This window comes from Salmo salar, chromosome 01 (assembly GCF_965601325.2).
Source record: "Salmo salar chromosome 01, fSalSal1, whole genome shotgun sequence".
In the NCBI taxonomy this organism is placed as follows: Eukaryota; Metazoa; Chordata; class Actinopteri; order Salmoniformes; family Salmonidae; genus Salmo; species Salmo salar.
In genome coordinates, this window is record NC_138291.1 from 140264484 (window position 1) to 140275951 (window position 11468).

At 41.6% G+C, this 11468-nt stretch overlaps 2 protein-coding genes across 3 annotated transcripts; one reads left to right on the plus strand and one right to left on the minus strand.

Moving 5' to 3' along the window:
- The first annotated feature begins 798 nt into the window (after window positions 1-798).
- Window positions 799-2461, plus strand: LOC106562857 (placenta associated 8). The gene is made up of 5 exons (XM_014127901.3): window positions 799-880; window positions 1202-1296; window positions 1489-1613; window positions 1772-1882; window positions 2294-2461. The coding sequence occupies exons 2-4, from the start codon at window positions 1209-1211 to the stop codon at window positions 1874-1876; spliced, it is 318 nt and encodes a 105-aa protein (XP_013983376.1). The 5' UTR covers window positions 799-880; window positions 1202-1208; the 3' UTR covers window positions 1877-1882; window positions 2294-2461.
- Window positions 2462-5143: 2682 nt separating this feature from the next.
- On the minus strand, window positions 5144-11204 carry LOC106562268 (COP9 signalosome complex subunit 4). 2 transcript variants are annotated; one of them, XM_014127038.3, is made up of 10 exons: window positions 10964-11204; window positions 9427-9506; window positions 9128-9279; window positions 8844-8947; window positions 8419-8723; window positions 8071-8241; window positions 7851-7966; window positions 7276-7320; window positions 5803-5887; window positions 5144-5548 (listed from the first exon to the last, which is right to left on the minus strand). In XM_014127038.3, the coding sequence occupies exons 1-10, from the start codon at window positions 11035-11037 to the stop codon at window positions 5415-5417; spliced, it is 1266 nt and encodes a 421-aa protein (XP_013982513.1). In that variant the 5' UTR covers window positions 11038-11204; the 3' UTR covers window positions 5144-5414. The 2 variants fall into 2 exon arrangements, with proteins under 2 accessions (XP_013982513.1, XP_013982520.1); XM_014127045.3 differs by lacking the exon at window positions 7276-7320.
- Between the last annotated feature and the right edge of the window lie 264 nt (window positions 11205-11468).

An 11468-nucleotide genomic window follows, 5' to 3' on the forward strand; every position in this document is an offset into this window, starting at 1 on the left:
CGTTAACAATTGACCCCAGAATGATCTGTCGTGCATTTTGTAGTCTGTGACATTTCAGATTTAGATGAGACTTTTTCATGAAGTAGTTTGGATGTAGTGAACTACTTGTTCAAAGTAACCTTAGTTAAGTAAACTTCTATATATTTTTTAAGGGTAGCTTTAGTGTACCTTAACTTCTTCTTAAGTAATTTCTTGGTAAACTATGTTTTAAGAGTAGCTTCCCCAACACCATTTAACCTTACCAATACTATCAAATCCAAATGTTTATCACAGACACCATCACATGGGGAGCAGCAGCCATTCATGGAAAACTTTGAACCTTGGCGTTAACAGCTCATAATTGTGACTCAAAGATGAATATAGGGATTCATTATTATTGTATTATTATTATTATTATTATTATTATTATTATTGTTATCAGTTTGTAAGATAAGCCCCCTTTACTTTTTGGACCTTAAACTGGTGCTTGACCTCATGCCTATATAGGCCCTATACATGTATACATATGGCTCCGCATGAATTTAGTTATGAGGTATAGAGCCATGGAACTAATGTACAAGAGATTTTCATCTTCATATTCACAAAGTGAACAATGGACAAGCCAACATAATAAAATCATTTTAATAATGTTTTTTAAACATGAAAAACTGCATGTTCATTTCCTTGTTTGTGCATCTTCGTGTATTAAAGTTTTCTATTGGTAGTTAGTCCCTACTCTTAGTGGCTGTAAAGTATATGGCCATGTCAATCACCTGTCCTGAAACAGTATATAATTATGTTCCTTCCCAGTACCCTCCCTCAGTTCTCCACCTGACGCCACCGACGATTCTTGCCTCTTCTTCTGTACAGTATTATCATTCAGTTCAACTACATCATACTGGTGAGATTTATTTCACAATAAGTTATCACATGGCTGGAAATCCTGTTTGTAGGTGAAGTAATAACTATAGAAACTGTTTTGACAGGAATTTTTCACGAGTCAGGTTTTATCATGTTTTCATGACAAATATGCATGAATTTTCCATTAATTTTCCATGGGTTTGACATTTTGCTTGGGCTACTGGTAGCTTTTCTTGCATGGTGTAGAGAACTGAGAATATGGTAATAGTACCACAATGTAGGAACAATAAGGAACAGAACAGCTAAGAGCCATTGTTTAGGTTGTACTTAATGATGACCTCTGCCATGTTATCTTCCATAGAGAGACCATGGCTGCCGTAACTAGACAACCAGGGAGCTACCATCCATCAGACTTCCAGACTGGCCTCTGCGACGTCTTCAGTGACTGTGGGACATGTAAGCGGACAGAAATTCCTATTTAACTTAAAGTGGCTGTATATCTTTTGTGCCTCCAGTATTTTTTCTTCATTTCATCCATGACTGAGCTTTTTTTTAAATTTGCTTTCTCCTTCTCTCCTGGACTGAGAGGTAGTAGCAGTATAATGTACTTCTACCGTACTTCTCTCTCTCTCTCTCTCTCTCTCTCAGGTTGTTATGGTTGGTGGTGCTTCCCTTGTCTGGGCTGTTCTATCGCCAGTGATATGGATGAGTGTTGTCTGTGTGGGCCAACCATGGCCATGCGCACCATGTACCGTACCAGATACAACATTAAGGCGAGTTCCTTTCATGTACTTCAGCAATATAGTTATATGAGGCTCTATAACTGTTATTCGGTCACATGAAACATTCTAACTAGAGGGACAGGCTCAGATGTATGAGGCTCTCCTTGCCTCTCTGCTGCACTAACTATCTTGTTCGGTTTGGTGTCCAGGGCTCCTTGTTTGGGGACTTCTGTTCTACCTTGTGGTGTAGGGTCTGCTCTGCCTGTCAGCTGAAGAGAGACATAGATCTAAGGAAGGAGCAGGGGATCTTCTGAGCTCAGGTACAACCACGAGTCTGTCCACGTTTCACAGCACAGCTGTTTATTTTCCGATAGGGATGATCTCACCCACCCACCCTGAGTGCGTCTTTTAAACAATTGAGCTACAGCCAAATAGCTTATTACAAGGTCCCTTGCACACATCAGCGGGTACTGAAAGAGCTGCTCAAATAAGAGACTGGTGTAAATGATGCCTTGCCTCAAATTTATGGTAGTGCTGTCGAAACTGTAGTGAGGCCATAACTGATCATGTAGCCTTGGACCTACTGACCCCTTCAACTTTATGTAAGTGTAACACATTGAATAATTTGTGTTCTTTGTGGCATGGTTCATCCTCATACAGTAGAGCAGGTAAAGCGTTTTAAAGACGAAATGTACTAGCGTTTACTGGTATTCATGTCTCTTTTCCTCTAGATGGCGCCAGATGCCTGAAGAAAAATATTTGAGCTCCACTTCCAGTCTTCTGAATTAGCTTTTGCTTTTGCGACAAGAAACAGAAAGCAATAAATGTCCGGTATTCTTTTTACCAAACATAATTTGCCAATATAAATGCTATTAAAACGCTCCAATGCTACAATAGTAGGACATGTATTGTGGCTTGATTATTCAGAAATTCCTAGAAATTGTGCATCATCAGTCAAATATATATATATATATATTCTCTATTAATTTTTAAGAAATGTTTCTTCCCCTTTACTGCTGGTATGGACCACTTCTATGTCACATTATAATGAATAAAAATAAAATTATTGTACACAAAATAAGTAAAAGATCATCTGAGCAGCGATATAACTCAAGTCAGTTAATAATTTCTGACACACCTCAGGGTGAAGCACTGTACACATGTATTGGTTAACCTGGTCATTAAACTTTAGGCCTACTAGTTACCCATGTTTTGCAATAGAAATAAAGGCAGTGACAAACCACAAGTCCATTGGCAATTATGGCAGATAGATTAATCATGTAATTGTCAATCGGAGCCCTGCCATACAGCTGTGTTTGAAGTGTTCCCCTCTGTTGTGTGTGATATTCTCATTTATGACACCTGATAAATACACAACCGCTTGGATATCTGTGGTGATACTGTGAGATTTTGTTTAAGACTAGAGAAAAAAAATGTGTGTCACTGTCAATAGAGCAGAAGGGGGACTTTGGCCAGACATGAGGCCAGGTCATTGATGAACTGGTTTCCCAAACACTGATAAGAGTATATAGACATTTATTACCAAGAGAATCACTCACTATTACCAGGAGAATCACTCACCATTACCAAGAGAATCACTCACCATTACCAGGAGAAATACTCACCATTACCAGGAGAATCAGTCACCATTACCAGGAGAAATACTCACCATTACCAGGAGAAATACTCACCATTACCAGGAGAAATACTCACCATTACCAGGAGAAATACTCACCATTACCAGGAGAAATACTCACCATTACCAGGAGAAACACTCACCATTACCAGGAGAAACACTCACCATTACCAGGAGAATTACTCACCATTACCAGGAGAATCACTCACCATTACCAGGAGAATCACTCACCATTACCAGGAGAAATCACTCACCATTACCAGGAGAATCACTCACCATTACCAGGAGAAATACTCACCATTACCAGGAGAAATACTCACCATTACCAGGAGAATCACTCACCGTTACCAGGAGAAATACTCACCATTACCAGGAGAATCACTCACCATTACCAAGAGAATCACTCACCATTACCAGGAGAAATACTCACCATTACCAGGAGAATCACTCACCATTACCAGGAGAAATACTCACCATTACCAGGAGAGTCACTCACCATTACCAGGAGAGTCACTCACCATTACCAGGAGAATCACTCACCATTACCAGGAGAAATACTCACCATTACCAGGAGAAATCACTCACCATTACCAGGAGAATCACTCACCATTACCAGGAGAAATACTCACCATTACCAGGAGAATCACTCACCATTACCAGGAGAAATCACTCACCATTACCAGGAGAGTCACTCACCATTACCAGGAGAAATACTCACCCTTACCAGGAGAAATACTCACCATTACCAGGAGAATTACTCACCATAGCTGACTACTGCAGTTGTCAATATGCCTGGAAAACCTACTTTTCTCCTTCTTCTCATCTTATCCTGCCTCTCAAGTAAGCATACCTCTTTACCATTGAAATGTAAATGTTTGTATGTATTGTAAATGTTGTGTCACTTTATCAACGTCAATGTTTTGTCCATCAGATGTGCAGGGGGGTAACCTCTTAAGAAGGTAATGTATCCAATTATAGTTATTTTGATACGAAGAGTTGAATAAAATACTTTTTCTTATGCAACTAAACATATTGGCAAATTTAAACTAATTAAAAGTCAGGGAGGAAAGACTCACAACATGCAACTCCTCATCACGTGCTACAACTACCAGCTGCCTGGCTGTCCCTTCAACTTTGAGCCTGTGTGTGGATCCAACGGAGTCGCTTACGCCAATGACTTGTTATACAGTGAAACAGGCTGTTTGGATCCGGATTATAGAGGGACTGTGTATAGAAAATGCATGGCTAAATCTGGTTATGTAAAAGCATTGTTATTCAATTACTACTGCAATTTATCATCCAGAAACGATTTGAGTTTCTGTATCATGCTGTTGTCCAATCAAACTGGTACAATGTAATTCTTACTGACAGGGTGTAAGTAAATTGTGATTCAAATGTTCTCTTTCAGAGAAACCAGGAGGAAGATACTAATTGTCAAATGCGGACCTTGCTGAAGAAGTCGGAATTTGCAACTTCAACAGTATAAAACATAGCTGGAACACAAATTGTGATGAAAAAGAGCAGATTATGCAGAATATACTATATATATATATATATATATATATATTTATTTATTTAAACACAAACTTCTTTTTCAACTTTTATTAATCTTTTTGTTGACGTTGCACTCCAGGTCTGACAAAATGTCTCCAAACAGAAAGTAACAAGATCCTTGCACAAGAACACAGCAGCAAATATAGAGGTTCAGTAGGAATTGCCGTGTGTCTTTCACATTTCAACCTTAATAACAAACACCTTCATTGTGGGACACCAGTGTCTGAGTCAAAGTATACACGAGATTGCAACAACTGGTAACTTGATGAGCCAATGGATTCAAGCATCCATTAATTAGTCCTATAAAGATGAATGGTAAACTCCAAGCATAATAAACAGTAGAGAAACATGCTGGAGGACCACCAGATTGGAACTTGTCTCGAGGGAGAGAGAGCGAGAGACGGGGCACTCAGCGAAGCTCTATCAGCCCATGCCAAAAAAACATCTGGATCTGGCTTCAACTGAACAATTTGGAGTTTGCAGTCCACAGTACCGTACGGCGATGTACGATCTTGCATACCTTTGCCCAGCCACCCAACCAAAACCTCTAGGGGAAACAATTGGGGGCTTTGTCCAAAAATGGCACCCTCCATAGGGAATAGGGAGATGGGGTGCCCCAGTGTGGGTGATGATGTGTTCCACGCCAGGGGGTGTCAGTCAATCTACTGGGTCATCTGAGCCTCTATGGCCTGGGCTGTCCACTCAGGAGCAGCCGCAGTGATCTTCTCCAGCAGGTTGTTCACCTGGAAACACAGAGACTGGATCTGCTTGTCCCAGGTGGGCAGGGGCTCCCGTGCTGAAAGACAGAGATGGAGAGGGGGAGGGAAAGAGCGAGAGAGAGTTAAGTATCTTATTTAATAAAAGGAATAATGCAGAAAAAAAAATCTGACACTGAAAAAGATGAAGTCCTTCCAAAAAGCAAGCCTAGGATTATAGTCGCTCCAAATAGGAGCCACGGGAACCAGGTCCTAACCTAGAGAGGGAGGCATCTCATCCCCCTAGAGCCGACTGGGCAGCCGGCATAGCCGGAGACTTCTTTCAAATACTCACTCTCAAAGTGGACGATTCCATCGATCTGGTCGATGAAGCCGTTCATGCGTCCCTCAGTGATCATCTGGGAGGCGATCTTCTCAGCCTGGGGGACAGGGACAGAGACACAGAGGGACAGCTCACTGGCATCTCCATGCACACTCACACTACACTACTGCACAGGAACACGTCAACAACAAGTTAATACAAAGGCCCCGGGCCAGAAACAAACCCTAGCCCCTCGCCTCTAGCCTTGGTGGACTGCTAGCCATATTGCTTAGCGTACAATCCTCACAGATCCCCATGAAGTGGCTAGGGGGTAGGGGTTGTTTTTGGACTGGGCCAGTGAAAGATGATCAAATTCATTCCAGGCCAATAGGAGTATGAAGTGGTGTTAGTTAGTCTGTGTAAATAACTACTGTAATATTTAACCACAACACAGCCAATGGGTATGGCAGCTGTAACGGTACGCATTACAATGTATTTCGGTCTCACCCGGCCCAATGGAGAAATGTAGTGTAGCGTCTCACTCCCGTTATAATTCACTAATTCCATCCCACTGTTCTATTTAATATCTACACTGTAAGTCCACTGTAGCAAGACATGCAGTTCATGTTCTTTCAACGATATACATACATACACACACATATAAATATATATATATCACAGATTTACTCGTTTTCTGAATGTGGCAGCCTAGTCCATTTACACGTAAACCAATGAGTAGTTCACATAACTCTACAATCCTTTCAATTCAGCAGTTGAAAAGGGGGGAGAATGGGGACAGAAACAGTATGCAGCAACACATACTGTGGGATATAAGATAAGCCTGTAATGGACGACTGAGTAATAACAAGAACCCAAATATACAATAGAGAGTTGGAACTCAGATCGCACTGTTCCATGTTGATAGAACAGAAATACTTAGTTCAGGCAAGCTCAGACCTTTCTAATGCCTGTATCATTAAACCTAAACAAACAATCTCCGCTGCTTTCCTGTCATTCCAACGTAGGTCATTTATTTGTACAGTATAACATCTTTTTTTTTATTTTAAATATATAACCGTAATTTACTACTTACCACAGAGACAATAAATAACAGATATCTTAGGTGCCCCTAAATCAACTTGATCATTAATCAAGACTACATTTTCCACACGGTTATGAGTACTGCGTCCCCAATCCCACTACCTGAAGAAGCCTACCTCGCAAAATATGACACAAGATGAGTCTTTAGAATGACAAAGACACCTTTTACGTTCACAAAAACAGAGATGAATAAACAGAGACCACCGGCATTATAAGGGGAGTGCACATTCAGTTCTGATTCTTTCACGTCTTCAAGCGAGACATTTTGAGAAAGAGAAGAAAGAAAGACGAGAGAGAGAGAGAGAGAGACAGAGCCAAACAAGGCTTTTACTTCAAATGAATTTTAGTTCTGTATTTTGGGTTTCACACCTCATTCATTAGTAAAGTAGTGATTATGTTCCCTACCAGATTGCATCTGTAACCAGGGACCTCACCATCGGGACAATCGTCCTGCACAACAACATATATATTCAAAATACAAGCCTTCGACGTAATGCTGCTGCTTTTAAAACTGACACTTCAACGTTCATATTAACATACCTCACAATATTATTGCATTTATAGTTTGGGATAAATACTGTATGTCTGTGTTAAGGTGGTTTGAAGAAAACCCCAAAGATAATAGGGGTTGTTTTTCCCCAACTTCTACCTGTCACACTCAAAGGTTCTGGTTATGCCCTCAAAACGCTACTTTAATCATAAATCACATTCCCAATTCTTTCACTGAAAAGTCATTGTTTTCCATCAGATACTAAATGTCTTGAGGAATAAGATTCCTACACAAACTGTGACCCTCGATCACATATTAAAGAACAGTTTAAAAATGGGCCTGATTTTCACCATTTACAAATATAGTAAGTAACAGAACATATTACAAAAACCCTATCTATACCTACCCCCCCCCCCCCCCCCCCCCCACCCACCCACCCAAAAGCAACACTTACTCCTGTTGGGGTGTTGTATGTTGAAATCCATCTTACCTTAGCGGGAGGGATCTCCAAAAGCGCTCCTAGCTCTTCAAACGTGATGTTGTTGTAAAGTTTACTAGCAGACAGCAGGTTGTGTTCAATAACAGCTCTGTCCAATATGCTGGAGCCTACAAACAGAAACCCACAGTAATGCAGCTGAGCATATTTCCTTGTCACACAAATCAGTAGAATAACTTAAGGACCGTGGAGAGAGGGCGAGGCAGAGACTGACCGTCTGCCATGGTGGCCTTCTGGTGGGGCATGAGCATGGCCGCAAACTCCTGCAGCTGGTTCCCCCTGATGATCCGGTCCAGGTACATCTTCTCTAGGATGCCGTAGGCCGCCAGCTGCTGACAGCGTTCGTCTTTAAACAGGGTGGCTAACATACGGGAGCGCTGCTGGCCTGGAGAGAGAAGTATCACGTTACTACTTGCCGCCCCAATAAAAGGCCAAGACAAAATCCGGAGCCCCAAAAAACAACGACGTAGCAATGGCACAGTCAGAACTGTTTTAACGGCACGCCTTCTTATGATGCTTGGACTGACAACACACCAAACAGTGTAAAAACAGTAGCAGGTACCCGCTGATGCCAGGATGGTGCAGTGGAGAGCATGCTTCAGGGCCTCCAGACGCTCGGTCTCGTGGACGATGGACTTGTAGGAGAGCTCGTTGTACCGCTGCGCCGCCTCGATAAACTTCCTCCTGTAGTCCAACACTCTGGCGTAGCACACTTTGTAGTGGACCTGTAGCTGTTCGTTGGTGGACTCGTTCTGGAGCAGAGAGGCTCTGTTGATGTAGGCCTCGGCCTGGACAGGGTCGTCATCCTCCAGGTACAGACGGGCGATCTTCAGGTACGTGTCCAACTTATAGTCTACGTTGTACTGCCTGAACAAGAAGGTTGGTTACTTGAATCATACGTGTTAGTGCTGAGCTAGAACCAAATTGGACACTCCCGGCGGGTCCCCCCAGCAATAGATCTGGAAACACTGGACTAAAGTGACTTACTTCTGTCCTGTTTCCAAAGGAATGCCCACTAGAACCTGAGCAGCGTTTCTCCAGTCCTCCTCCTTCTCATAGATGGTGGCTAAGTGCTGTCTAATGGAGGCCACCTGGGGGTAAATATGGGATTTAGACATAGGGTAGACATTTGTATTATTTATTTCCAACCAGTGTCTAGTCTAAATCTGGGGAGCCAGGTGTGTGCATTACTCTGTGAGCAATCAAGTGCCAGACAAAAGAGAAAACCATCAGATACTCAGGCCCAATGAGTAAAGTATTACAGTAATCACCTGTTCTTCAAAAGAGATGACCCTGGGCTGTATCTTCTCTAGTGTGAAGTGGTAGACTGCCTTGGCTGTGCTGTCAGGAAGACTGGGGATATTTGTGCAGAAGTCTGTCAGCAGCTGTCTAGAGATTACTAAGCTGACGTTCTCATTGACCACTGCAGGACAGGAGAGGATTACAGTTAGAAAGGATATACAGTCATGTGATTTATGAGCTATGATTGTACAAAGGAAAAGGGGGAATTTATGTAACAACGGTGTGCAGCAGGATGTATTCTATCCTTTACTTTGTACAGGATACTCACTTGCTTCAACGAATGCTTTTAATGATTCCAATTGTTCTGCATCTGTGAATTGGATGGCCTTCTCCAGAATCTGTCGATATCTACAATTGATAAAAGGGTTGGATTAGATAGCCATCTTAAGTTATAAATTATATTCATGACTTGAGAATAGAACAGTATTTTCACAAATGCACTTCCGGAAATGACAAAACGGAAATGGAATAGCAAGCCTATAATCACAAAATAAAAAACAATACACATATTGAAATAACAAGCAAAATACAGTTAAGTGGGTTAACTAATGTTACATTATTTGGTCTGTAGTCGCCATTGCGCCCCAGTAGCAGCCGAAAGCAGAGAGCTCCTGTAAATATATAGATATTTAATCAAGTTTATATTGAATCAAGTTTAAAGTGTTTTTAATTGTGTGTTATTTTAAAATCAGCTGTTTTGTTTTTGATAACATTGAGTTTTATTGCATATCTCTGGTGGTTTTGACCCACAAATCTGCAGATGGGCTAGCAGGTCAACTCTTCTTGGCCTGGTTAGCTAGCTGGCTGAATAAAAGAGTCACCTGAAGATTGAAAGGAATGGGAGGTGCAGTAAAGGAATGCGGTACTGAGGCTGGGGGCTTGTAATGAGGATGACTGGCTAGTGCTCTGAATTGTGTGTGGTGAGATTTCTGGTGCCCAGAGCTGCTGAGGGCCTCTGAGGCATCACCCCAAGTGGGTGCCATATGTCCATTAATTGAAGGCGAAGTCCAGTAGCTACACGACAGGCTGGTTCCCAGAGTAGCCCTCTCCATGATCCTCACCACTCTTTATCACCCATCTCCCTGAACACCTTCCTCTGATCAAGCCATGAACTATCCCTCTCTATTTTGGAGGATGCATGCACTCAAAGATTTGGACTATATTGGTTGACCTAACTATACTGTACTGTAGCTAGACTACTCATAATAATCTATTACTTGTTTGTTTTTTGCTTTTCTAGCGATTTGAGATTGTTATTTAAAGCGCTATAGAAATGTAATAAATTATTATTAAAGGCAAGCTAGCTGATGTTAATTTACTGTCTGTAGCTAGCTGATCGACTAGCAGTGCACACCGTTGATAACAAGACCTTTGGCAAGACTTTTAACCACCGATACCGTCTCGCTAGCTAGTTACAAACCGGTAAAAGGTATACAACAGAGACGGAAGAGAAAGCGAGACATCCCACTCCCTCGTTGTTTCTTGTACATATAGCACACAGTCAGCTACAGACCAGACCCAGCTGCCAATGCTTTGGTGCCTATGGAGGAACCACCGTTAAACAGACCGGAACTGCCAATTTTTTTTAAATGGTAAACGGCCTGAGTGGGACATCTTAATTTATCCACCATCTTTGGGTATAGCTGTAACGGTAGCTACAGTTTTATGCTAATTTGAGAACTAGCATAGCATCGGCGGCCTGCTCATTGACGCATTTATAATTCACTCTAAACGTGACACTCAGGTTGAAAGTAATGTATATCTCCATTCACATATATTTTCTCTTTTTTTTGCTCAATACATACTTTCCAGCGAGATCTTTGTGGGATCCGCTTGAATTCATAAGCTGTGCAAGCTCCTGTCTCACTCCGGCCGCCATTTCTCCGACGAAGTGTCAACAACGAGAATTCGCAGCTGACTAGAGTCTATGCCCACTTTACCGCCAGGAAGGTCCTTCAAGACTGACAACCGACTTGACCAGCTCTCGTTTTGGTCTCTAATCTGATATTAGTTTGCTCTTTAGACTTTACTGATAATATGATACATTTATTATCTGTATGGAACAGTTACAATTCTAACAAAAGTTTTACTAGCTATATAAATCATAATTTTTCACGTCTGTTTTCCAAATAAATATTATTGATATTATGGTGGTGAGACAAAATGCACGTCTATACTGGAACTGAATTAACCTAAATGAAAATGATATTGTATGATCAGTAGAGTTTAACAATAGATCCAATCAATAAGTTGTTCTTCGTGGATATTAGTTAGCATCAGCACCAATTCCAACACATCCGAAGTGGAGCC